At 38.7% G+C, this 27262-nt stretch overlaps 1 protein-coding gene across 2 annotated transcripts in view; it reads left to right on the top strand.

Annotated features, from left to right (window-relative positions):
- LOC124795441 (GON-4-like protein) overlaps positions 1–27262 on the top strand; it is a 180253-nt gene that overhangs the window by 24760 nt on the left and 128231 nt on the right. For both annotated transcript variants that reach the window (XM_047259464.1, XM_047259465.1), the window contains exon 2: positions 479–614. In XM_047259464.1, the coding sequence (XP_047115420.1) occupies positions 479–614 (136 nt within the window). The remainder of the gene's footprint in view (positions 1–478; positions 615–27262) is intronic.

The raw sequence follows: 27262 nt of genomic DNA on the forward strand, positions 1-27262 counted from the left end.
AAAATGCTCTCAGTAAATGTCAGGATGGTTAAACTTGATAAATTTGAAGAACATTTTTCTGCTCAGACTGTATTTCAAATTATTTTATTTGCACTACTAATTTCAGACACTGCCCATTGTCAAGTGCTTCTGTAGTAACAGATGTGTATACAGTGTCTTCATTTCTTACACTCTTTCCTCATCTGTCACAAAAGCTTGTGCACCATTTCAGTTACTGCATTATTTGAATGTCTTTAAATTTTAAAAAAATTCTTTTGGTACACACACATTATTAGAGACTGCGTTCGGTGAGAAAGATAAGTGACTGAAGAACACATTGTGAAAATCTCAAATAAATTTGTTTGAATTTAAATAACTGAAGTGCTGATTTTGAGTTAACATATTGCGTATTAAATTTAAGTTATATTTAACATAGATTTTACCACTTATTTTCATGCCAAAATGTTCAGATGTGTTATTTTTACATTTGTGTTTGTAGGAAATATCAAGATATAGAACCAGATGAAGAAATGATGGCAGTAATTAGTGGTATGGAGGAAGAAATTGAAAGACAGCTTGATGCAAAAGCTGCAAAATCACATTTAACAGCAACAAATGTCAAAAATATTCTGAAGGTAAGCTACCAGTGTCTTCAGCCCTCACCACTGAATGAAGGTCTTTAAACATGTGAGCATTAGAAGAAGAAGAAGAAGAAGAAGAAGGCTAACATCATCATTTGTGGTGTACATTGTGATTGTCATTAGATTTTTAGAAAGATAGTTATAAAGTCATGGGTGCCTTATTGCTAATATATCAGCTTCTTTGCTTCTCTGTTCTGACACCCCATGTGTCATTATGGGTTGTTCATCACTATGAATTGTGGAACTACTGTGTGTGGTTAATAAGTACTGACATCATTTTCCAAAAGTTTTGTGAAAGTAATGTAGTCTAGAATAGTATTCCACCTGAGCAACAATAATATCCTCAATACATTGCAATATGGGTCTCAGAAGAGTTGCTCTACTGAGAATGCTATTTACACATTTATTCACCAAATTTACGAAAATTAAACATTAAAATAATAGTACCAGTTGGTATTTTATGTAATCTACATAAGGCATTTGATTGTGAATTATTTCCCTAGATAAACTGTGATTTAATGGCATTGATGGCACAGACAACAAATGGATAATGTCATATCTAACCAAAAGAATGCAGGCAGTTGCACTCAATAATTCAACCAGTGTCAGAAGGGAGATATTTCTGATTGGGAGAAATTGCTTCTTGGGTCCACTATTACACCTCATTTGACATCGGTTCAAGGAGTTCCTGCTTCACAGTGTAGACCTATTTATTCGGCCATGAAGTTTGCTGTAAATAACCCACTATAGTTCAAAAGGAACAACAATGCACAAAATTACAATACCTGAAGAAAAATAATATATATTGCTCCACATTAACCCGTTACGATGTTGATTTTTTCCTTTTACAAATTATGCTCAAAAAATCGTATTTTGTATTACACAATTGATAAAATCCTGAGTGTTCTCACATTGAACTTTGACTAAAGTATTCTGAAACTTACAAGGAACCACTTGAGTGCTAGGACACAGAAGGTCACTGGTATTTACAGCATTCGATGCCCCACATATTGCCTACCATGCAACCACAATATTGGCTACTAATGGCAATAGGGGCGGGACTGGAGATATTCAATGGTGCTCCCAGCATGAAGCTACAGAGAAGCAGTTGAACTGCTTAGTCGGTGAGTAACTTGCAACACTGGTACACTGCTAGTAGTGTTAATACAAATCAGAGCAATGGCAGTGATAAACAAAGCAAACATTGCAGTATGTCTACAACCCCAGATGCCAAAGTGGACATTTTGTTAGAAAGAAACTGAAGGAATTTCACAGAGTGAGAAAGAAGTGGCAGATGAAATATTAGTGTTTCTTCAAGATGAGTCAGTGGATGGGTAATATTGTATCTGCTCAACTGTGTGGACAATGTACATGAGGAGTACATTGGTGACAATACGTACTTAACAAGTGAAAGTGATATTGAAACAGGTGTCGATCTATGTAGTTCATTGTCCTTGTTGGACAGGGAGCCACAAATCCCATCTTCAGTGAAACATAGTAATGGACAATCATCGCCCAATGAGAGGGTACTAAACATAATAATGTACATGGAAAATCATCTGCAGCATAGTAAAACAACAATTATGAACAGATTCTGAATAAATCTGCAGCAGTTTGACCTTGTAGAGCATAAGAAAAACCATGGATTTTCAAGAGAGAACAAGGTGCACTTGTTACAGAAAGGATGCTCAGTTGCAAAAAACTAGTGTTTTTGAAAGGATGTCAGTACATTTTACAGGTTGTGCGTGATAGTGACTTACCATGGTATGCACATCAAATTTCACACGACATAGATTACATTGACTTCAAGGGAAGCAGTGGATGGTTGCATATCTTCAAACAGTGCTACAGAATTGGAAGATGTAAGATAATGAAACTTGAAACAGAGTGTCAACTTGATGATGCACTGTAAACTGCGAAATCAGCCCTAATGTTTGTAGATGAGATAAACAAACGTACCCCATTGTTCAGTAAGGAACTTCTTTTCAACACTGATCAGTCAGGATTTGAAGAGGATATGTATATGAGAGGAACCCTGAAAATTAAAGGTATCAAGAGAGTTGTATCAGGAGCAGCCAACATCAATGCCTTAATGCCTTTGTATACCATTATGCTGACTGCTAATCCGGATGGTAAATTTGCTGGGAAGTTACTTATAGTGCTGCAAGATGTTGGAGCTGCTATGCCCTCTATGATCCTTTCTCGTGTGCATAATCTTTCAAAGGCAGTAGGGAATATTTACATCACAGCAAGCAACAGTAGGAAAATGCGCATAAAAGAACTAAAACATGGTATGAGCACTGCTATTGGTCAATAGCTATGGAAATAACTTGCTTTTGCTTGATTCCTGGTCTGCATGTAAAAATGTTCCTCCTTTTGGAGCAAACTATTCCTTCTGAAAAGTGGGACATTGTGGCTCATAGCACTGTGTCTGAAGGTACACCATAAAGAACAGCCAGTTTCATGATGAGCGGCTTGGACAACAGTCAGAAAGGTAGCATATATGGAAAACAAGTGACATCTGATATACATCTCCACTGTACACATGGGAGAAAGTAGTAATTCCAAAACAGACAGGACATGACAGCAATGATGTTAAATGTAAGAGCATATGATGATGGCAATTTGCCGAAATGGCTATTATTAATAAATAATCATGTCATTAAAAGACATATTTTGCACTGCGGGCCCCAAAGAAAAAAGAAGGATATGAGAGGGGTTTTATTTGTGAAAGGTCTGTTCTTAAATTGCCTGAGTATACTCAAGATTTTAAGTTCTGGCAAAACAGCAAAAATGAGAAGGCATTACTTTTATAAGGGGTTAATGTTACTTTTAGCATGAAAAGAGGTACACTATGCTGCCACCAACATTTTTGATCACTTACACAGTGATATAAAATGTCTGATAAACAGCTATCTTAAATTGAAAACAAACTGAAAAAAATTGTTCTTGACAACTACTTTTGTTTTCTAGAAGAATTTTTATTTTTGTAATGTGTAATAAGTGATGGGTAGGAAGAGCCATATTTACGTTTGAATGTGATGCGAATGTGCAATGACTAATTCCACATCATTATGATTAGTTGTACAAATGATCTACAGAACATGAAACTGGCTAACTAACTAATTAACTAACTGTAGCGTGAAGTGATACTTCCATTTAAAATGTGTTGGCTTGCATGGTTAAGAGGGTTATGTATCTCCTCACACATCTTTAAACTTTTGTGCAGTTGTGTGGGATTACCAAAGTAAGCCTCTAAAGTCTTTCTGTTGCCCTCACAAAGAGCGCTTATCATCTCTCAAGTTGCCAGGAGAGGTGCATCTTAATGATGTGACAGTGCAGGTAATTATGATTTACATCAAACCCTATTATTTTTTGGTATTATTCACAATGCGTTAAGTCTTGTTAATCTCAGGTCTTAGGGAATGAGCATACAGGGTATCCAAAACCTTCAGTGTCAAAATTATACATATTGTAGAAAGCCCTAAGTAACCAATGGTTGGAAATTAATATTTGTGAACTACAGCTTATAACACCAACCCATTGTGAGTATTCAGATAGACAACCACTGGTCTCAATGCATAGATTACAATGGTGCATTTAAGATCCTGCCAATCAGTTCTTTACTAATGTTTCATACAATGATTTTACATAACACAATAGGAAGAAATCCATAGTAATGAGATACAGTTTCATACTGGCCATAGATCAGGATGTCTGCTTAGAGTCCAGCAATTGAGGGTGTATGTTATTTAGGTGCTCATGGTCATTGTGGCTTGTGAACTGAGATGGTCATGGCATAAGGGGGTTACGTCACTGACATGACTGTTGCAGCACTTGAAAACACTATCACAGAGGTTTCTTCTGTGAATAATAGTGCGTAGTAAGTAACCACTGCTATACTGTGCTGGTTAATATAATGGCAAAACTGCTCAGGTTCCAAAGTCATATGGCCTTATTGATTTATGAAATACTCCTCGAAATGTCGCCGGGGCTGGATGCTGGTGTGGAATCTGGAGGTTTCTGCATTGACCAGGACATTTCTGAAAGTGGAGGCATCCCAGCAGGATGAATGAGAGTCACTGATTCAATTGTCAACGGAGCCGGATCAACTTTCATGAGTGTGTCCTGCAACTCGCAGGACTGACTACCGTATTTACTCGAATCTAAGCCGCACTCGAATCTAAGCCGCACCTGAAAAATTAGACTCGAAATCAAGAAAAAAAAAATTTTACCCGAATCTAAGCCGCACCTGAAATTTGAGACTTGAAATTCAAGGGGAGAGAAAAGTTTTAGGCCGCACCTCCAAATCGAAACAAAGTTGGTCCATTGTAATATGAGACACAATTTAGGTCGAATGAATGACGATACAGCTACAGTAGGCTCGAGTCGTAAGCTTAGCAGTTCAGCTTTACTAGGTAGTCATTGCTATGCGTCATGCGCTCCGTCCGTACATATACGTGTACCTTTCCTTTTTCACGTGCTTCGTCTGGTTTGAATTAATTGCTTATTTTGCTTTGATCTGGTAAGTGCCGTTCTGTTTGTTATAGGTGTTTGCGTCACTCTAAGCTGAAAATGCATTACTGTACTGTGTCATGAATTGTTTGTCGCATTCTGATAATGAGTGTTTACGGCCTGTCCCTGCTCGCGGCATGGCTTGTTTTCGTGCGCGCTACCGCCGCTTACAATTAAAAAAGAGAGGAATTGTTTCATTAGCAAAACAATGGCAAGAGACTGCTATTTGTTGTTACTTACACTGCTGCTTACTTTGATAATGATCAACAAGAACCAAATAATATATTGCTTTTGATAGAAGACGTTCTGAACGAGAGTTTAGCGAAAATTTTTCTCCGTTTGAATATCTTTGCAGACGCCTCTTTAGTACATTACATTCTGCACAGAAATTAGTCATCTTAGATTTAAAAATCTAGTCAATTGTCGTGCTTCATTTCTGCCTGTATCACTATTAGGCATAAGAATAATACGAATATAAACATGACATGATATGTATATTCTTCCGCGTTTGCTGTTGTCTCACCCTAGTTTCGTAGTTTATTCGGCAGATAGGATTTAAATGAGATAGCAGCAAACACGAAAGAATACACGGCAAAATGTTTATATTCGTATTATTCTTATGGCAAAGAGAATACTGTATGTGATTCACAATTCATAAAAGTTCCTATTAGCAACCATCTCTTCTCACAGGTAGGAATAAATTCAGAACGTAGTGTTGGCCATATTGACAAACATCCCAAACAGTCTTGCCAGTCGGATTTTCGTACTACATTGAAATGCTGCCACATTCGAAGATGAACAATACGGAATTTGTATTTACTTCGTTGGATAATGTATAAAATGCAGTGGTCGATACTCGGGTCGGAGAAGAAGGCTTGTCTTCCACCCTTTTTTTTTTTAATTTATTTACTGACGCGGAGATTTTGGCGCTAGTATTTATCTGTGTGCTGCAAAGCATGCCTAAGCAGCGCTACATATATTCGACGGCAGAAGTCATTTGTGGCGGCACCTACCAACATTTTTCAGAACTTCCGCTTACTTTGCACTCGATTCTAAGCCGCAGGTGGTTTTTTGGATTACAAAAACCGGAAAAAAAGTGCGGCTTAGATTCGAGTAAATACGGTAAGTGGCGATCCACAAAGAGAGGCCTGGGAATTGAGAGCTGCAACGTGGCTGTGACATTGGATATCGTGGGCTCCTCACTGGGGGAGACAATTTATCAAGATGCTGCAGCCAGAGTTGCTAGCTATGCCTGCACAGTATCCCTCATATCATAGCCACTAAGGCTGTCTGGCAGATTGCATCAAAAAGTGCAAGCTCATGCCAGCATCCCCACACAGAATGTTGTGGCTGTGTCAGTTTCATGTTCTGAGGGTAGGTGTAAGAGATCCATAAGCATCCTATGAGAGGACCCATGAAAAAGTTCCATTTTCTTCAACCATTCATGTAAAGGAGAATCAGATGTACTAGGATATTAAATACCACAGCAGGTCAATACCGTTTGTAGTCGGTCATTATGAATTGAGAACTGATGCTGATCACCAGTGTGCGAGGTGCACCCATATTGCAACAATCTTCTCAAAGGCTGCCACTAGTTGGTGCCATTGTTGCAACTGGAGGTAGATGACATGCCAAAAGTGAGAGAAGGAATGCACAAAGACTAACCCTGTGTACCTCAGGAAAGGACTCTTGAGGTTGGCATGAACTTGATCTTGCTGCTGTGTTGGTACTGGCATTGCTGAGAATGATGGGAGCAAGGCTAGTTAGTGTGCCATACAAGGTCAGTAGATATAATAGTGTGCCAGTCACTTCATCCTAAAAATCCTCCGCAGTTACTGAGACATGAGCTGAAGCACCTGACACAGCAGAGAGAATTGTTACCACCACTTTACACCTGTCGTCAGGAGCACAATAACATGCTTACATGCTTAGTTGGTACTGCTGGTGGTGCGGGTGGTGACTGGGGGGGTGGGGGATGGGGGGGGGGGGGGGATAGGGGAGCAAATCCAGGTGGATCTGTACCAGAGAGTTTAGGAGACCAAAGGCCAACCCACCAAGCAGATTGTAGGGCCCGTTGAAGAAGTGCATCACACCGACATACTGTAGAGTAATCACAACGCTTTATAGGGAACTAATTGAGCAATTGTTTGAGGTGGCTGTATAACTGAATACAGACTGTTCCGTGTTGTTGTTGTTGTTGTTGTCTTCAGTCCTGAGACTGGTTTGATGCAGCTCTCCATGCTACTCTATCCTGTGCAAGCTTTTTCATCTCCCAGAACCTACTGCAACCTACATTCTTCTGAATCTGCTTAGTGTATTTATCTCTTGGTCTCCCTCTATGATTTTTACCCTCCACGCTGTCCTCCAATACTAAATTGGTGATCCCTTGATGCCTCAGAACATGTCCTACCAACTGATCCCTTCTTCTGGTCAAGTTGTGCCACAAACTTCTCTTCTCCCCAATCCTATTCAATACTTCCTCATTAGTTATGTGATCTACCCATCTAATCTTCAGCATTCTTCTGTAGCACCACATTTCGAAAGCTTCTATTCTCTTCTTGTCCAAACTATTTATCGTCCATGTTTCACTTCCATACATGGCTACATTCCATACAAATACTTTCAGAAATGACTTCCTGACACTTAAATCTATACTCGATGTTAACAAATTTCTCTTCTTCAGAAACCCTTTCCTTGCCATTGCCAGTCTACATTTTATATCCTCTCTACTTCGACCATCATCAGTTATTTTGCTCCCCAAATAGCAAAACTCCTTTACTACTTAAAGTGTGTCATTTCCTAATCTAATTCCCTCAGCATCACCCGACTTAATTAGACTACATTCCATTATCCTTGTTTTGCTTTTGTTGATGTTCATCTTATATCCTCCTTTCAAGACACTGTCCATTCCATTCAACTGCTCTTCCAAGTCCTTTGCTGTCTCTGACAGAATTACAATGTCATCGGCGAACCTCAAAGTTTTTATTTCTTCTCCATGAATTTTAATACCTACTCCGAATTATTCTTTTGTTTCCTTTACTGCTTGCTCAATATACAGAATGAACAACATCGGGGAGAGGCTACAACCCTGTCTTACTCCCTTCCCAACCACTGCTTCTCTTTCATGTCCCTCGACTCTTATAACTGCCATCTGGTTTCTGTACAAATTGTAAATAGCCTTTCGCTCCCTGTATTTTACCCCTGCCACCTTTAGAATTTGAAAGAGAGTATTCCAGTCAACATTGTCAAAAGCTTTCTCTAAGTCTACAAACGTAGGTTTGCCTTTCCTTAATCTTTCTTCTAAGATAAGTCGTAAGGTCAGTACTGCCTCACGTGTTCCAGTGTTTCTACGGAATCCAAATTGATCTTCCCCCGAGGTTGGCTTCTACTAGTTTTTCCATTCGTGTGTAAAGAATTCGTGTTAGTATTTTGCAGCCGTGACTTATTAAACAGATAGTTCGGTAATTTTCACATCTGTCACCACCTGCTTTCTTTGGGATTGGAATTATTATATTCTTCTTGAAGTCTGAGGGTATTTCGCCTGTTTCATACATCTTGCTCACCAGATGGTAGAGTTTTGTCAGGACTGGCTCTCCCAAGGCCGTCAGTAGTTCCAATGGAATGTTGTCCACTCCGGGGGCCTTGTTTCGACTCGGGTCTTTCAGTGCTCTGTCAAACTCTTCACGCAGTATCATATCTCCCATTTCATCTTCATCTACATCCTCTTCCATTTCCATAATATTGTCCTCAAGTACATCGCCCTGGTATAGACCCTCTGTATACCCCTTCCACCTTTCTGCTTTCCCTTCTTTGCTTAGAACTGGGTTTCCATCTGAGCTCTTGATATCCATACAAGTGGTTCTCTTTTCTCCAAAGGTCTCTTTAATTTTCCTGTAGGCAGTATCTATCTTACCCCTAGTGAGATAGGCTTCTACATCCTTACATTTGTCCTCTAGCCATCCCTGCTTAGCCATTTTGCACTTCCTGTCAATCTCATTTTTGAGATGTTTGTATTCCTTTTTGCCTGCTTCATTTACTGCATTTTTATATTTTCTCTTTTCATCAATTAAATTCAGTATTTCTTCTGTTACCCAGGGATTTCTAGCAGCCCTTGTCTTTTTACCTACTTGATCCTCAGCTGCCTTCACTACTTCATCCCTCAAAGCTACCCATTCTTCTACTGTATTTCTTTCCCCCATTCCTGTCAATTGTTCCCTTATGCTCTCCCTGAAACTCTGTACAACCTCTGGTTCTTTCAGACTGTTCCATGGCAGTCAAATATAAGCCTCAGACCTGCCAGCAAACAAGATAGCACTAACTAACTCTGTGTTGGAATGCTGTGTGGAAATGTGATGATAATGCTCTTTAACCTGAGAGAGGAATGCTTCTAAGCCAGAATAATTGTGTTTGACATAAATCTGATTGGCCTCTCCATACAACGCTTTAAATTTTGAGACAGAGAAGCCCCCTGGCGACATGGGCATGTGTCTGTGGCTAACGTCAGTGACAACTGCAGCTGATAAGATAAGATGCAGGAGACTGACTGGAGGGGTAATTTTAACTTCTGAAAAGTCCAGTTGCACTCTGTGGGCCGTTGACAAGTAGTCCTTTTTTATGGAGATGATTGATCAGGTGAGTTATGGAGGCTGCCTGTGGAATAAATTGTGCATGGTAACTTATTTTTCGTAGAAGCACTCAAAGGCCCTTAAAGGATTTAGTCACAGACACTTCCTGAATAACCTCCACATATCCTGTGGTGGGGTGAAGCTCTCTTCTCTGAGGATTTAATCTAAATAAGTGACTAAAGTCCGAAAAACAGTATATCCTGAAAAGTCATTGGTAGGTCCTTTCTGTGCAAGGGCCACAAAAAGCAGGCAGAGATTGTGCACATGTTTATCTGTTGGATGAGGTGTGACCAGAATATCATCATAATTTACACAATACAGAATTCTGGCAGTAGTTTGTCCAAGAAATTTCTGGAATAAGGCAGGGGCACTTGTCACAACAGAGGTCAATGTGTTATGTTGCTGTAGTCTGAATGGCATGTTAAAGACTAGGATCTTCCTTGAGTCTTTGTCAAGAGGCACCTGAAAATACACCTCTCAGAGGTCAATTTCGGAGAATAGTTTACCTCTCTGAAAGTTTAGAAAAGAGTCATGTGAATAAGGCAAAAGATAAGAATTAGTGTCTGCCTGAGCATTAATGGTATACTGTCTCCACACAATTGAAGACATCTCCCATGTTTCCTGACAACCACTAATGGTGAAGGCAAAAAAAAAGGAGGACAAAGCTTGTTAGTCTGTCCATTTCATTTCGTACTTGGTGGCCAACAGCATCAAACAGGCCTTACAAAATCTCACACTTGGAGTCAATTTTAAGACAATGTAAGCCTGAAAGCCTATTTATCTCATCAAACCAGGTTGAAACAATGGAGCAGATTGCGTACAAAACATGTCAGTGGCAGCACGAGATACTGATGAGCTGTGGGTGCCAACTGCACATACAATGAAAATTCAAAGGTAGAATAAGTGCTGAGGCCTTATATATTCTATATACACATGGACCTGTCACAACACCTAATTGTAAATAAATGATTGTCAGTTGCACATGACCTAGAAGTTGCACCTCATGGTAGCTATAAACACCCCCCCCCCCTCCTCCCATTTAATTGCCCTGCACTGAGCAAGGGAGCTTCCTCACTAAAGTATGTCAACTGGTTTATCATTCTAACAATGTGTATGTAATGAAAAGAAAAGTGACTGGAGTGTCTTGCACCGCTGCACGTAACAAAAGTTTTTGCAGTAATAGCACTAGATCATTGATGCAAAAGTGATTAATTTGTATTGATTGGGGCCACTGCCTGTCACCTGCTGTGTTAAGACTTCTGCCTTGTGATCTCTACATAAACATTTATAATGTTTGTTCTTATAATGTGGACACTCCTGTCTGAGATGCAAGGAAAACAGTCTTGGCAAATGGAAAACAAAGAGTATTGCAGCAAACAATGCCTGGTAGTAGCTGGGATGGTGGAAGGCACAGCTGATTGGTTGCCACTGCACAGAAATTGTTTACTCCTTTAGTGTCTGCTTTTATGCCACATGCAAAATTTCAGAGTCTGCTGAAAGCATTTGTTATGCTGCTTGCGATATTTCAAGTGCACAGCACAAAAGCCAAGGTGAGTTGAGAATATTGTAAATCACGGTATAATGAATTAAACTTTCTGTGTATGATTTACCACTCTCACAAGTGAACTTACCATGTCTGATCTGTGATAATGTAAGAATTGTAGCCTTGCTTGACAGTGGTAATGCTGAGGGATCTAGAGAGAGGGGCTAACTTTTGAACCAAGAAATATAAACAAGGATTGGTAGACAGCAACGTGGTCCATTGGTCATAAGGGCATTTAATCTCACTAGCTTGAAAGTGCAGCACAATGAGCTTTTGATACGCTTCCCAGTCATCTAGAGCTTAGTTAGAATGGTGAAATAATGGGAAGGCTGGTGGCGTCTCTGACTGTTGCACCTGTTGTTGTCAAGTTAAGTGCTTGAACTAGTCATGATTCAGTTTCTGCCAAAGCTCAAGGAACCTGGCATCCGTGGCAGCGTGTGGAAAACCAAAATTGCATTGTCCTTGTTGCCAATGTTGTAACCCTCATTTTGGGGTATAACATTTACACTGAAGTGACAAAAGTCATGAGATACCTCCTAATATTGTGTTGGACCTCCTTTTGTCTGGCATAGTGCAGAAACTTGATGTGGCATGGACTTAACTAGTCATTGGAAGTCCCATGCAGAAATATTGAGCCATGCTACCTCTATAGTTGTCCATAATTGCAAAAATGTTGCCAGTGCAGGATTTTATGCATGGGCTGACCTCTCGACTATTGTCCATAAATGTTTGATGGGATTCATAGCGGCCGACTAGGTGATCAGATCAATTGCTCCAATTGTCCAGAATGTTCTTCAAACCAATCACAAACAACTGTGGCCCGGTGACATGGCACAATGTCACCCATAAAATTCCATCACTGTTCGGGTACATGGGATCCATGCCACACTCAAACCCTGCCAACTGCTCTTACCAATTGAAATTGAGACTCACCTGACCAGGCCACAGTTTGAGTCATTTAGGGTCCAACTGATATGGCCACGAGCCCAGGAGAGGTGCTGCAGGTAATGTCGTGCTGTTAGCGAAGGCACTCAGATTGTTTGTCTGCTGCCATAGGCCATTAATGCCAAATTTCACCACACTATGCTAATGGGACATTTGTCGTACGTCCCACGGAGATCTGTGTGGTTATTTCATGCAGTGTTGCTTGTCTGTTAGCATTGAGAACTTTACACAAACTCTTCTGCTCTCGGTCATTAATGGAAGTCCAGCAGCCACTTCGTTGTCCATGGTGAGAGATACTGACTGAAATTTTGTATTCTTGGTACACTTTTGGTGCTGTGGATCTTGGAATATTGAATTCCTTAATGATTTCTGAGCTGTAATGTCCCATGCATCTAGCTCTAACTACAACTCCGTGTTCAAATTCTGTTAATTCCTGTTGTGTGGCCATAATCACGTCAGGTACCTTTACACATTAATCACTTGAGTACAAATTATAGCTCCACCAATGCACTGCCCTTTTATGCCTTGTGTACACGATACTATCGCCATCATTTTTATATGTGCGTATTGCTATCCCATGACTGTCAGCTCAGTGTATTGTACATTAATAACATCTGTGTGACAATAAAGTAAATAGTCAGTTAGTCCATGAATTGAGCATAATCAGTTCATAGTGAAATATTCATCTGCACCACAATAGAAATTATTTGAAGATTCTTACTGAGTAGAAAAATAAACCCCAAGCATGACTTGACGTGACCAGATAAGTTATTTCATAATCAAAGTCCCATGCAGACCACAGGTGGTGAAAATCAAAAGTTCATGATTGATCCATAGCACTTAACATGCAGTCAGCAGTCAGTGCTGGAGAGTTCTCTTGTAGAGGCGAGTCTGATAACAGATTCATCAAGGACTGCAAAAATATTGACATGTTAGATTCCTTCTGGATGATGCCATGTGGTTGAATACTCGAGAAATGTTCAAACTCTTCCTACGGCATGAATATTTAAACTCACAAATGTTTGATGTTTGTGTATGCCGTACAACAGGCATATGGCCTTAAGTGAAAGAAGAAAGTGTACAGTATTTGTGCAAGTGTGCAATAGAATATGTCAGCTGTGTGCTACTTTGCTTCCAACTGTTTCCATCCGTGAAACAAGACATGTAAACATTATATTTGTAGAAGCTGGCTGTTGTCATTAATGTACAGTATCCCTCTTACACACTCATTTTGATGGCATCTCATGTATGGACTTACAGATATCAGGTTTTTGAAACTTAAATTTGTAGTCTGCAGGTTTCAGAAGCTCATAATATTGTGTGCCACAAAGTCAGCAACTTGTCAGCTGAATGTGTGTGTGATTCATGAATTATAGAAAAATAGCTTTTCACTAGCATTATTCAAACTGACACTGACACTCTTCAAAGTTTTTGTTTACAAGTAGGCTGTTACCTAGTTGTAATAGCATATATGACCTTCTTTCCCGATTTGTATAAATATAAATAGTAATAGTAATAATAATGGACACTGCTCTATGTCCACCATCCCACTAGACTCACATTCAGGGGGATGATGGTTCATATCCTCATCATGCCATCCAGCTTTAGTTTTCCACTATTTCCCTAAATTGCTTGAGGTAAATGCTGGGATGGTTCCTTTGATAAGAGCATGGCTGATTTCCTTCCACATCCTTTCCTAATCTGAGCTAATGATCCATCTCTAATGACTTCATCAGTGTCAGGACACTGAACTCTAAATCTTCCTTCCTTCTTCTATATCTACCCTTGTCCTCACTACAAGGTGATCTCTCTCGTTTTGGGGCTTGAGGGACCTGCCTGTCCTTTTAACTGTCCTTGCCCTGTCCTATCTCATCCCTAAGTCAGGAATTGTTAATTCTGAAAGCTAGGAAGTGTCACTTTTATGTGCAGTACTATACATTTCACCTCCTGAAGGTTACCACTGAACAGCAATTCTTTCTCATAAAAAATGACCTTTGGTACTAATAGATGGGACCAATGGTAGGAGAGTATAAAGGGATTTGGGTTTGAATGTATTAGAAGTGATGGGAAGCACTATGTTCAAAATATATCTGTGTGATGCTTATTGTTGAAGGGAACCTACCTAGATGTAATATGAATGCAGTAGTAGAGAATATAAGAAGCAGGGCAGACCAAAAAGGAGTTGGGTGGAGTTGTTGTCTCTTTATTTTAAGGAAGGGGTATTACTGAAAAAGGGGAAACAATGCTGGCAATAGACTGGAAAGCATGGTGCAATGTAATGTATGGTAAGAGAAATTACTGAGACTTCCAGAGGCAAAAATACATTAAAAGAAGAATTATAAGAATGATTGCACTGTCTTTCCTTTTTTCTTATAAAATAACTGCACATGTTTTGTGTAAAGCCTGCTGTAATTGCTTTATGATGATAAAGTAGCCAGATACCATACCATGCATACTGAAGTTAATGATTAAAATTACACATAGCTACATCTGGAATCAAAACCTCCTTCTCGAGCATGCTAACTCAACACTGGATATTGTGTTAACTGGTTAGTACTGTTTAACCATGTTGAATGAAGACACTTGGACATGTGAAACAAGTGTTGCCAAATTGCCATTCTTTGATGTTCATTTTCTGTGAAAAATATGCACAGAACAAACTTTTTAAATATATTTGATAGTATTCAAGGTTATAAAAGTAGCACACATTCATTCATCATTCACTGCGTTCTGTAAATACTATGAAGAATGAAACAGAACTTTCAGGGATGAGGAATGATTCGGAATATATGTGAACCTTCTTACCTTGATGTACTAAAAAAATTGCATCGTTTTATGCATTATTATTTCTGCCTGCAACATTCTGAATCGCACAAGACATGTTGCTCCAAATATAGTAACTTTTCTACTTGAAATTCTGAGTGTTACATAAATTGACACCTAGTGTCTGTCCTGAAAACATGAACAGAAGTCAATATGGTAGACAGGAATGCAGCTCTTCCTTGAAAGATTATAATATTCAAGGGTGTAATCAGTGAGGGGCAGCGGTTTTCTCCTGAACCCGCACACCATGCCCCAGAGGGAGGAGGATGGTGGGGGAATCGAAAACCAAACTTGCATCCTGACCTGACACACAGTCATGTATCAGTTCACTGACAGTAAACCAGAACATGTAATTGATGTTTACTACTGAACATGTCTTCGCCCATGAACTATGGACCTTGCCGTTGGTGGGGAGGCTTGCGTGCCTCAGGCCGTACCGTAGGTGCAACCACAACGGAGGGGTATCTGTTGAGAGGCCAGACAAACATGTGGTTCCTGAAGAGGGGCAGCAGCCTTTTCAGTAGTTGCAGGGGCAACAGTCTGGATGATTGACTGACCTGGCCTTGTAACATTAACCAAAACGGCCTTGCTGTGCTGGTACTGCGAACGGCTGAAAGCAAGGGGAAACTACAGCTGTAATTTTTCTCGAGGACATGCAGCTTTACTGTATGATTAAATGATGATGGCGTCCTCTTGGGTAAAATATTCCGGAGGTAAAATAGTCCCCCATTCGGATCTCCGGGCGAGGACTACTCAAGAGGACGTCGTTATCAGGAGAAAGAAAACTGGCATTCTACGGATTGGAGCGTGGAATATCAGATCCCTTAATCGGGCAGGTAGGTTAGAAAATTTAAAAAGGGAAATGGATAGGTTAAAGTTAGATATAGTGGGAATTAGTGAAGTTCGGTGGCAGGAGGAACAAGACTTCTGGTCAGGTGACCACAGGGTTATAAACACAAAATCAAATAGGGGTAATGCAGGAGTAGGTTTAATAATGAATAAAAAAATAGGAGTGTGGGTTAGCTACTACAAACAGCATAGTGAACGCATTATTGTGGCTAAGATTGACACAAAGCCCATGCCTACTACAGTAGTACAAGTTTATATGCCAACTAGCTCTGCAGATGATGAAGAAATTGATGAAATGTATGACGAGATAAAAGAAATTATTCAGGTAGTGAAGGGAGACGAAAATTTAATAGTCATGGGTGACTGGAATTCGTCAGTAGGAAAAGGGAGAGAAGGAAACATAGTAGGTGAATATGGATTGGGGGGAAGAAATGAAAGAGGAAGCCGCCTTGTAGAATTTTGCACAGAGCATAACTTAATCATAGCTAACACTTGGTTCAAGAATCATAAAAGAAGGTTGTATACCTGGAAGAATCATGGAGATACTAAAAGGTATCAGATAGATTATATAATGGTAAGATACAGATTTAGGAACCAGGTTTTAAATTGTAAGACATTTCCAGGGGCAGATGTGGATTGTGACCACAATCTATTGGTTATGAACTGCAGATTGAAACTGAAGAAACTGCAAAAAGGTGGGAATTTAAGGAGATGGGACCTGGATAAACTGAAAGAACCAGAGGTTGTACAGAGTTTCAGGGAGAGTCTAAGGGAACAATTGATAGGAATGGGGGAAAGAAATACAGTAGAAGAAGAATGGGTAGCTCTGAGGGATGAAGTAGTGAAGGCAGCAGAGGATCAAGTAGGTATAAAGACGGGGGCTAATAGAAATCCTTGGGTAACGGAAGAAATATTGAATTTAATTGATGAAAGGAGAAAATATAAAAATGCAGTAAATGTAGCAGGCAAAAAGGAATACAAACATCTCAAAAATGAGATCGACAGGAAGTGCAAAATGGCTAAGCAGGGATGGCTAGAGGACAAATGTAAGGATGTAGAGGCTTGTCTCACTAGGGGTAAGATAGATACTGCCTACAGGAAAATTAAAGAGACTTTTGGAGAGAAGAGAACCACTTGTATGAATATCAAGAGCTCAGATGGCAACCCAGTTCTAAGCAAAGAAGGGAAGGCAGAAAGGTGGAAGGAGTATATAGAGGGTTTATACAAGGGCGATGTACTTGAGGACAATATTATGGAAATGGAAGAGGATGTAGATGAAGATGAAATGGGAGATAAGATACTGCGTGAAGAGTTTGACAGAGCACTGAAAGACCTGAGTCGAAACAAGGCCCCGGGAGTAGACAACATTCCATTAGAACTACTGATGGCCTTGGGAGAGCCAGTCATGACAAAACTCTACCATCTGGTGAGCAAGATGTATGAGACAGGCGAAATATCCTCAGACTTCAAGAAGAATATAATAATTCCAATCCCAAAGAAAGCAGGTGTTGACAGATGTGAAAATTACCGAACTATCACTTTAATAAGTCACAGCTGCAAAATACTAACGCGAATTCTTTACAGACGAATGGAAAAACTGGTAGAAGCGGACCTCGGGGAAGATCAGTTTGGATTCCGTAGAAGTGTTGGAACACATGAGGCAATACTGACCTTACGACTTATCTTAGAAGAAAGATTAAGGAAAGGCAAACCTACGTTTCTAGCATTTGTAGACTTAGAGAATGCTTTTGACAACGTTAATTGGAATAATCTCTTAAGCAGTAAAGGAAACAAAAGAAAAATTCGGAGTAGGTATTAAAATTCATGGAGAAGAAATAAAAACTTTGAGGTTTGCCGATGACATTGTAATTCTGTCAGAGACAGCAAAGGACTTGGAAGAACAGTTGAACGGAATGGACAGTGTCTTGAAAGGAGGATATAAGATGAACATCAACAAAAGCAAAACGAGGATAATGGAATGTAGTCAAATTAAATCGGGTGAAGCTGAGGGGATTAGATTAGAAAATGAGACACTTAAAGTAGTAAAGGAGTTTTGCTATTTAGGAAGTAAAATAACTGATGATGGTCGAAGTAGAGAGGATATAAAATGTAGACTGGCAATGGCAAGGAAATCGTTTCTGAAGAAGAGAAATTTGTTAACATCGAGTATAGATTTAAGTGTCAGGAAGTCGTTTCTGAAAGTATTTGTATGGAGTGTAGCCATGTATGGAAGTGAAACATGGACGATAAATAGTTTAGACAAGAAGAGAATAGAAGCTTTCGAAATGTGGTGCTACAGAAGAATGCTGAAGATTAGATGGGTAGATCACATAACTAATGAGGAGGTGTTGAATAGGATTGGGGAGAAGAGAAGTTTGTGGCACAACTTGACTAGAAGAAGGGATCGGTTGGTAGGACATGTTTTGAGGCATCAAGGGATCACAAATTTAGCTTTGGAGGGCAGTGTGGAGGGTAAAAATCGTAGAGGGAGACCAAGAGATGAATACACTAAGCAGATTCAGAATGATGTAGGTTGCAGTAGGTACTGGGAGATGATGAAGCTTGCACAGAATAGAGTAGCATGGAGAGCTGCATCAAACCAGTCTCAGGACTGAAGACCACAACAACAACAACAACAACAACACAACTGAACATGCAGACATTTATCATAAAATCTCAAAAATATTTTGCCATTCATAACTGTCCTTCTTACTACTGGAAATACGAGATGATTTTGGATTTTAAAAGCTTGTGATACAATTGTATCTTCATTTCACAATGTTATCTTTCTATCAGCAAAATAATGTGCATACATCTCATACATCTACTCTCTCTTTTAAGCAGAGTGTTGCTATTATTTGCATTGGTGTAGATAGCAAATGTTTCCAAATTTTTATGTGAAAATCTTAAAACTGATTAAATAATACAAACTTTATTAACATTCTTCATCTTTATTCTTCATGTCTACATATTTATTTCTCAACATAGTCACTCTGGCAACGAACACATGTCCCTCAACAAGACACTAGTTTGTTGATTCCATCATTGTAGAATGTTTGATTTTGTTGATGGAGCCACAACCTCATGTCTGCTTGCACCGCTTCATTACTATGAAAGTTAAATCCTCGAAAGGACCCTAAGAAGGATGATCGACAACAGTGAACTCAAAGTTTTGAGTTGTTGCAGATATTGCAGCACTCATATATATGTCTTGATATTGTCATGCTGAAGGAGAAGGTGCTGCACATGTAGATGATTCAAAACTCGATTACTGCATGCTGTTTTTCACTCACTGACATAGTTATATTACACATTGCCATTTTACTCACTACAATTTGAATCCCTCCAGTGGCAGAGGGTTGCAACATATATCAGCGAAATGGTGAAATCCACCAAGTAATGTGCATGACATTTAATGCCTGAACCAGTACTGAGAACGGAATAAAAAAGTTAGGAGGCATTACTTTTCAGTATGGCCTTGGATTATAAAGTTGTAGTATCAGTACATTTGGTGATTAATAAACAGTTTTTCAATAGTTTTGAGTTTAATTTTGTAAGAAATAGTGGTTTATTTCCTCTACTCCTACCCCGTACCCCTTCCACAAAACAAATGTGAGTTATTGATGACTTGTTGCACCTCTGTCCCCTACACTATGTCACACCCCCACAGCTCAGATCCTTGGTATGCTCTTGACAGTGTTCATCTTATATGGTAGCATATTTAAATGTTACTGACTATTTTTATGTCTCATTGAAATAATGTTAGTTCTAGTTACTGCAACTATAATAATGTCAGTAAACCACCATAAGAGTATTTATTTTCAAATAAAATGTAATGTAATAAATACAGTAAAATAGGCCTTTATAATTACAGTTTGTAAATGTATACAGTGTATGATAAATCAATCCACTTGTTATGTTATTTGATGTAACAGAGTGTATATGTGCTGATATTTAGTCAACTTTTTTAATGTTTGGCATTTACAGAACATTTTCTCTCAAAATACAAAATGAAAGTGAAGGATATGTAATGTTTTTAAGTAGATACCACCAAAAGCGATGATTGTTAATTCCATTGCCGTTTTCAAGTATTACAGGACTCAAATGACTACATTTTGATATTTCTAATTCTGCCCATTTTTGTGGTGTGTAGGCTGTTCAGTGGATCTAGTCCAAAGAAGAAAATATATAAATGCCTTTATTGGAAGCTGAACTTCAAGATTTGCTGCAGAGAATGCAATTTATCTGACCTAGAGTGGAAAAGATGAGCAACAATGATCTGAAACAGTTAAGATCTATTCTTTGTCAGGGTGTTGAAATGAATCACACTACTGCAGCTTCCCCTGACATAGAAGAAAATGCTGAGTGTGACTGTTCTGAAGAGTAAAACTCACATCTGAATATCATACGTAGCATATACCTTTGTGTAACAGCAGTGGAAAGTAAAATTAATTGCAAAAGAGGCTTAGTCATGTAGATATAGAGATGAAGCAGAAGTGAAATAAATGTACTCTCATGTGTGGAATAATTGTAAAAAAATTGCACCATCTACATCTACATCTACATCTACATCCATACTCCGGAAGCCACCTGACGGTGTGTGGCCAAGGGTACCTTGAGTCCCTCTATCAGTTCTCCCTTCTATTCCAGTCTCGTATTGTTTGTGGAAAGGAGGATTGTCGATATGCCTCTGTGTGGGGTCTAATCTCTGATTTCATCCTCATGGTCTATTCGCGAGGGAGCAATGTACTGCTTGACCCCTCGGTGAAGGTATGTTCTCGAAACTTCAACAAAAGCCCGTACCGAGCTACTGAGTGTCTCTCCTGCAGAGTCTTGCACTGGAGTTTATCCATCATGTCCATAACGCTTTCGCGATTACTAAATGATCCTGTAACAAAGCGCGCTGCTCTCCGTTGGATCTTCTCTATCTCTTCTATCAACCCTATCTGGTACAGATCCCACACTGGTGAGCAGTATTCAAGCTGTGGGCGAACAAGTGTACTGTAACCTACTTTGTTTTCGGATTGCATTGCCTTAGGATTCTTCCAATGAATCTGTCTTGCATCTGCTTTACCGACGATCAACTTTATATGATCATTCCATTTTAAATCACTCCTAATGCCTACTCCCAGATAATTTATGGAATTAACTGCTTCCAGTTGCTGACCTGCTATATTGTAGCTAAATGATAAGGATCTTTCTTTCTATGTAGTCACAGCACATTACACTTGTCTACATTGAGATTCAGTTGCCATTCCCTGCACCATGCGTCAATTCGCTGAAGATCCTCCTGCATTTCAGTACAATTTTCCATTGTTACTACCTCTCGATATATCACAGTATCATCAGCAAAAAGCTTCAGTGAACTTCCGATGTTATCCACAAGGTCATTTATGAATATTGTGAATAGCAACGGTCCTGCGACAGCCCCTTGCGGCACACCTGAAATCACTCTTACTTCGGAAGACTTCTCTCCATTGAGAATAACATGCTGTGTTCTGTTATCTAGGAACTCTTCAATCCAATCACACAATTGGTGTGATAGTCCATATGCTCTTACTTTGTTCATTAAACAACTGTGGGGAACTGTATCAAACGCCTTGCGGAAGTCAAAAAACACGGCATCTACCTGGGAACCCGTGTCTATGGCCCTCTGAGTCTCGTGGCCGAATAGCGCGAGCTGGGTTTCACACGATCATCTTTTTCGAAACCCATGCAAGTGTATGAAAAACGGTTCACTTGTAGGCTTCTGGCTCCTGCATTTGTGCACTCAAGCTGTGAGTGTTTAAACCTAGTGGACCCAAGCAAGTGTATGAAAAACGGTTCACTTGTAGGCTTCTGGCTCCTGCATTTGTGCACTCAAGCTGTGAGTGTTTAAACCTAGTGGACTCACTGTCCTCTCCTTATTTCCACTTAGATGATGAGACACAACACAATGGCAAGGTACAAAATTTATTCAGCTCACTGCAGTTTGCCTGACCAAGACATACATCCACTCGCTACGGTGTCTCAGAACTACCTGCATCCTGGACAAAGGGACCTTGTGCTCCAGGTAGGCGCACTCAGCACTGTTACAACTCTTCCTGACAAAGCAGCTAGTACTGGACAGGTTGGCCTGTCTAGTTTCGAAGACGAAGTGCTACATGCCATGAGGAGTGGCACAAGTGAGAGACAGAACTCAACAGCCAGGGAAGAAACCCGTATTTATAAAACTGAAGCACAAGTGACAAGAAGGCACTAAGATAGTTGAATACAGGCACAAGAAATTAGATTTTTAAGAAAAGTGGAAGGATGTAAAAGAGAAGGCCCTAAAGGAAACAAGGATATGAGGAAAGATTTAGGAATGTGTAATCTAAATGAAAAAGAAAATAGGAGGAAATGGAAGGACTGTGAAGACTGCATGAATGGAGAAAGACTCCTGCTAAAGACTCCCAATTATAAATGTATTGGCTGTATAAATGTCGAAAAGCCATACAGGAGATGGAGTACTGTAACAAGCAATTTGCCTGATACCCAAAGTGAAGAAGAAGAAGAAGAAGAAGAAGAAGAAGAAGAAGAAAATACACGATATGTAGCTAACAGTTCATAAAACCTAAATAAACATTTGTAATAATATTTTTGTTTCTAAGGATAAATATGTATTTACTTGTATGGTTTAAAAATAAAAAGTATTTTATTTTGTATTTCCTATTTCCCATTTTTGTACCAAATTTTGTTATGAATACTTGCTTCACTATACAATTAGTAATTAAAAATGAAAAAAAAAATGTTAATTTTAATAGAAATGATGTTTCAGTATTCTTTAATGTTCCGATTTGGTAATAAATATTGAATTCAGATAAAAATTTTAAAAAATCTACTTCTAGCAAGATCCAGATCGGTGACATTTGTATGAGATTAGAACATACTCAGTTGTGGGAACTCCGATTAAGTGGACTAAAATGCTGCTCAGAAAACTTCAAAGTTGATTTTTTAAAATGCTTTTCAAAATTACAAAGAAGAAGAAGAAGAAGAAGAAAATACACGATATGTAGCTAACAGTTCATAAAACCTAAATAAACATTTGTAATAATATTTTTGTTTCTAAGGATAAATATGTATTTACTTGTATGGTTTAAAAATAAAAAGTATTTTATTTTGTATTTCCTATTTCCCATTTTTGTACCAAATTTTGTTATGAATACTTGCTTCACTATACAATTAGTAATTAAAAATGAAAAAAAAAATGTTAATTTTAATAGAAATGATGTTTCAGTATTCTTTAATGTTCCGATTTGGTAATAAATATTGAATTCAGATAAAAATTTTAAAAAATCTACTTCTAGCAAGATCCAGATCGGTGACATTTGTATGAGATTAGAACATACTCAGTTGTGGGAACTCCGATTAAGTGGACTAAAATGCTGCTCAGAAAACTTCAAAGTTGATTTTTTAAAATGCTTTTCAAAATTACATTGTGTTTCTCTAGGAAATCAACATTCAGGCACTGACCTTCAAGTCCTACTATAAGTATAAGAAAAATCGAAGAGGGCCAGTTCTTAAGGTCCCATTATTAATTTAACTTGTATTGTTGTGTCGTCATTATTTGAGAGAATACCAAATAAGGAAAAGCTATAGTGTGTACACCAATAATTTCTTAATTACCATCCAAATTATCAGGTATGTTTTGTTGAAGATTTTTTTTACTCTGGATTTATTTAAGAAACTTAAAGGGAAATGTGTTAAAGTGTTGCAATGGAAAATTAAAATGAAGGTGACATTCATGAAACTGTAAAAGGAGATTGCAAAACAGTCATTACTTATGGAATAAAAGCTAGACAGTGATGTGGTATTACATTTAATGGGGTACAGGCAACCAGACTGTGCTGAACAATTAAGTAAAACAGGGAAGGTGTTGGTAAAAGCGATACTATAAATTGGCATTGATAAAAATTGAAAATTGTTGATATTTATTCAGTTATATAAATAGATTCTTAAAGTTATATTCTAATTTATAAATTGAACAGCTACCAACAATAGTCTTTAAATAAGGAGACACAGATGTGAAACTAGTAGCTGAAAGGGCACAGAAAGACCTTCAATAATATTATTTTGATATTGCTCAGGTTGTAAATGAAGCTGTTATTCAATTTTCGAATCTGAAGAGATAAAGACCAAACACCAAAAGCCCATAACACTTTCTTACGAGAGGCAAGTAATGAATAAATAAGACAGTTGGGTGATATTCAGTATGACAAAGTGGGACACTGGCCAAAAATTGTGGACAATCAAAGATGATGCAAGGAATTAGAAGTCAAAATCCAAGTGTGAAAAGTTGTTCACTTACTTTTGACAAAACATAATTGCTTCAATGTCTTCCATAATCCCTGTTCATTCTGTTTGAAAACTGACACATTATTTTCAGTAGATACTGTAATTTGGAAACAGAGTGGGTGAAAATATATTTTTGTTCTTCCTCACAGAAATAAATGCAGAATGAAGAATAAAAATTACTAATTTTTTGTGAAAATTAAAATATCAGGGCTGGATAGGTTAATAACACACAAGCTTATAATTTCTACTGTTCAGTGCTTATTCATTCGTAGGCTACTGGTACCTAAATTTAATCAAGTAAATTACAGAGAGAGCTGTTGCTTTGGAAAGCAACCAGTTGCCGCCTCCATTGTACTAGAATAGCTCCTTGTTATCTGGTATTAAGAGTTTTAATAATTACCCTTGATTACAGTGATATTTTTCAAAGAAAGTGTTTACTTAATTAAATATGTAGATGCCGAGTATTATTTATGTTACAAAAGATAATGCCAGTTCCAGGTACAATTTGTTCTGTGATGAAGTGATACTAATATTTGAAAGTACCTTTCCAAAAAGGATTTACCGGACTCAAACAAGAGACTTTAGCAATAACCATGGATCACCACTGGTATAAAGACTTCATGTAAAAGAAAATGAGGGTTGTACATCAGATCAAAAATTTAAGACAACACAGCCCAACCATAACACTAGAAAAAGTACAGAAAAATACTTAGTAAAGTCATTAAAATTCAAAGTTTGTTTTTAAGGTCAATTGTACTGGTAATAGGTTTTATACACGAAAAAAACCGGGTACTTCAATTTAGTAATATGTATACATTAAGATTTTCTGGGTGGTTATAAGGAATGAGACTGATGCTGCCTATCCAGATAAGATGAAAGATGTCTTTATAAACATTGAAAATAAGTATTTATTTAACAAAAAGGCAGTGACAGACATCTTTAATGAGCATTTTCAAAGAGCTGCTTAGAAAATAAGTTTTACAGGGTCTTTAGAAAATGCCACTGTATTCCTGAAAGAACCCATTGGAGGATATATGTACAGTCTCCATTCCAATAAGTAAGAAAAACCATCATTTCTTTAAAAAGCAAAAGATTAATAGGTGTAGACAATATTTCAAGTACATTACTAAAAGCTTGCAGTAATCACTCAACCAAAATCCTGGCACATACATTTAACACCTCCATGAATCACTATGCCTTCCCAGACAGTTTGAAATTTGCAATTTCTGAGCCATTTTACTAAAAGAGTGATTTCCTTCATGACAGCATTATCGAAAGTTTTTGAAAAATTGCTGTACATCAGGATTGTGAGGCACCTTGACAGCTTCAACATCATAAGCGAACACCAGTTTGAATTTCAGAAGGGTATTTCTGCAACAGGAACCATATTCCCTTTTACAAATGATGTTTTGGAATGCTTAGACAAGAAGACATTACCAGATGGTATATTCTGTGATATTTCAAATGCATTAGACTCTGTTGATCATAGGATAAAGCAAGCAAGTCATGACGGACTCATAGTGTAACTGGTTAAAATCTTATCTTCTGGGGATCAGCAAAAAGTGGTTCGAAATGTAAAAAAAAGAAGTGTAGGAAAGGTAAAAATCTAACTGGGGAATAGTGGGTTAAGGAACTCCACAAGAATCTGTCCCTGATCCTCTACTGTTTCTGATATACACTAATGATCTATTTGTGTCCTTCAGCAGAGCAAGTGTCTTCACAATGTTTGCCAGTGTACAAGCATTGTGATTGACCAAAAAAATAGAGGGGCATTTAATAAGTGAGTGCAACACACTTCTTTTTCTTGGCCAGTTTTGGTTGACAAAATTTGGACTTTGTTGTGGGTCATCGTGGAATATTCTCGCTTCATCTCGTACGGTTTCATGAAGTTCCGATAGGCGCTATACGTAGTCTTCAAAATGGCATCTGTAACAGAGGTGCAATCCAAGCAGAGAGCCATCTTTGAGTTTCTTATGGCAGAAAACAAGAGCATCACAGATACTCATAGGCACTTCCAGAATCTCCACAGAGACCTGGAAATGAATAAAAGCATGGTAAGTCATTGGGCAAGATGTCTGACATCATCGTAACGTCACGCAAACCTGTCCAATATCGTGCGTGTTGGCTGATTGCACACAATTGTGATGCCTGTGATGTTGGAATGTGTGGACACTCTTATTCGAGGTGATAGACACTTCACAAACAAACATATCACTGCACAACTGTGTATCTGTGTTGGTAGTGCCAACACACTTGGTACCACTTATGGTACTCAAAGGTGTGTGCCAGCTGGATTCCTCGCCGCCTATCGGAAAACCATGAAGTCCAATGGAAGACAATCTGTGCAGAATTGCTTGTGTATTATGAGGCTATTCATGACACTTTTTTGCTGATCATCATCACAGGTGATGAAACATGGGTTCAACACTTCGAAACAGAAACAAAACGGCAGTTCATGGGGTGCCGCCACACCACCTCTCCTCGAAAGAAAAAGTTCAAAGCTGCACCCTCAGCTGGTGAAGTCAAGGTGACAGTTTTGTGGGACTCTGAAGGGGTGAATTTTGTTTGATGTCCTTCCTCGTAGTGCAGCGATCAACTCTGAAGTTTATTGTTGCTACCCTCAGGAAATTGAAGAAATGACTTCAGCATGTTATTTGCCACAAAAATGCAAACTAACTTTTCATTCTCCTTGGTAGTGCAAGGCCTCACATAAGTTTGCACATGTGAGAGGATCTCACAAAACTTCATTGGACTGTTCTTCCTCATCCACCCTACAGCCCAGATCTGGCACCTACTGACTTCCCCATGTGTGGCCCAATGAAGGGTGCACTCCACAGGAAGCAGTATGTGGATGATTCAAAGATTATTGATGCAGTAAAACATTGACTCAAGTGTCAATCAGTAGAGTGGTACTGTGCGGGCATACAGGCCCTCTCAGTAACGTGGTGTAAGGATGCCACATTGAATGAATGGAGAGTATGTTGAAAATCAGGGTGTTGTAGCCAAAAGAGAGGGAAATAAAATGGTGT

Source organism: Schistocerca piceifrons, chromosome 4 (assembly GCF_021461385.2).
Source record: "Schistocerca piceifrons isolate TAMUIC-IGC-003096 chromosome 4, iqSchPice1.1, whole genome shotgun sequence".
Classification (NCBI taxonomy): domain Eukaryota; kingdom Metazoa; phylum Arthropoda; class Insecta; order Orthoptera; family Acrididae; genus Schistocerca; species Schistocerca piceifrons.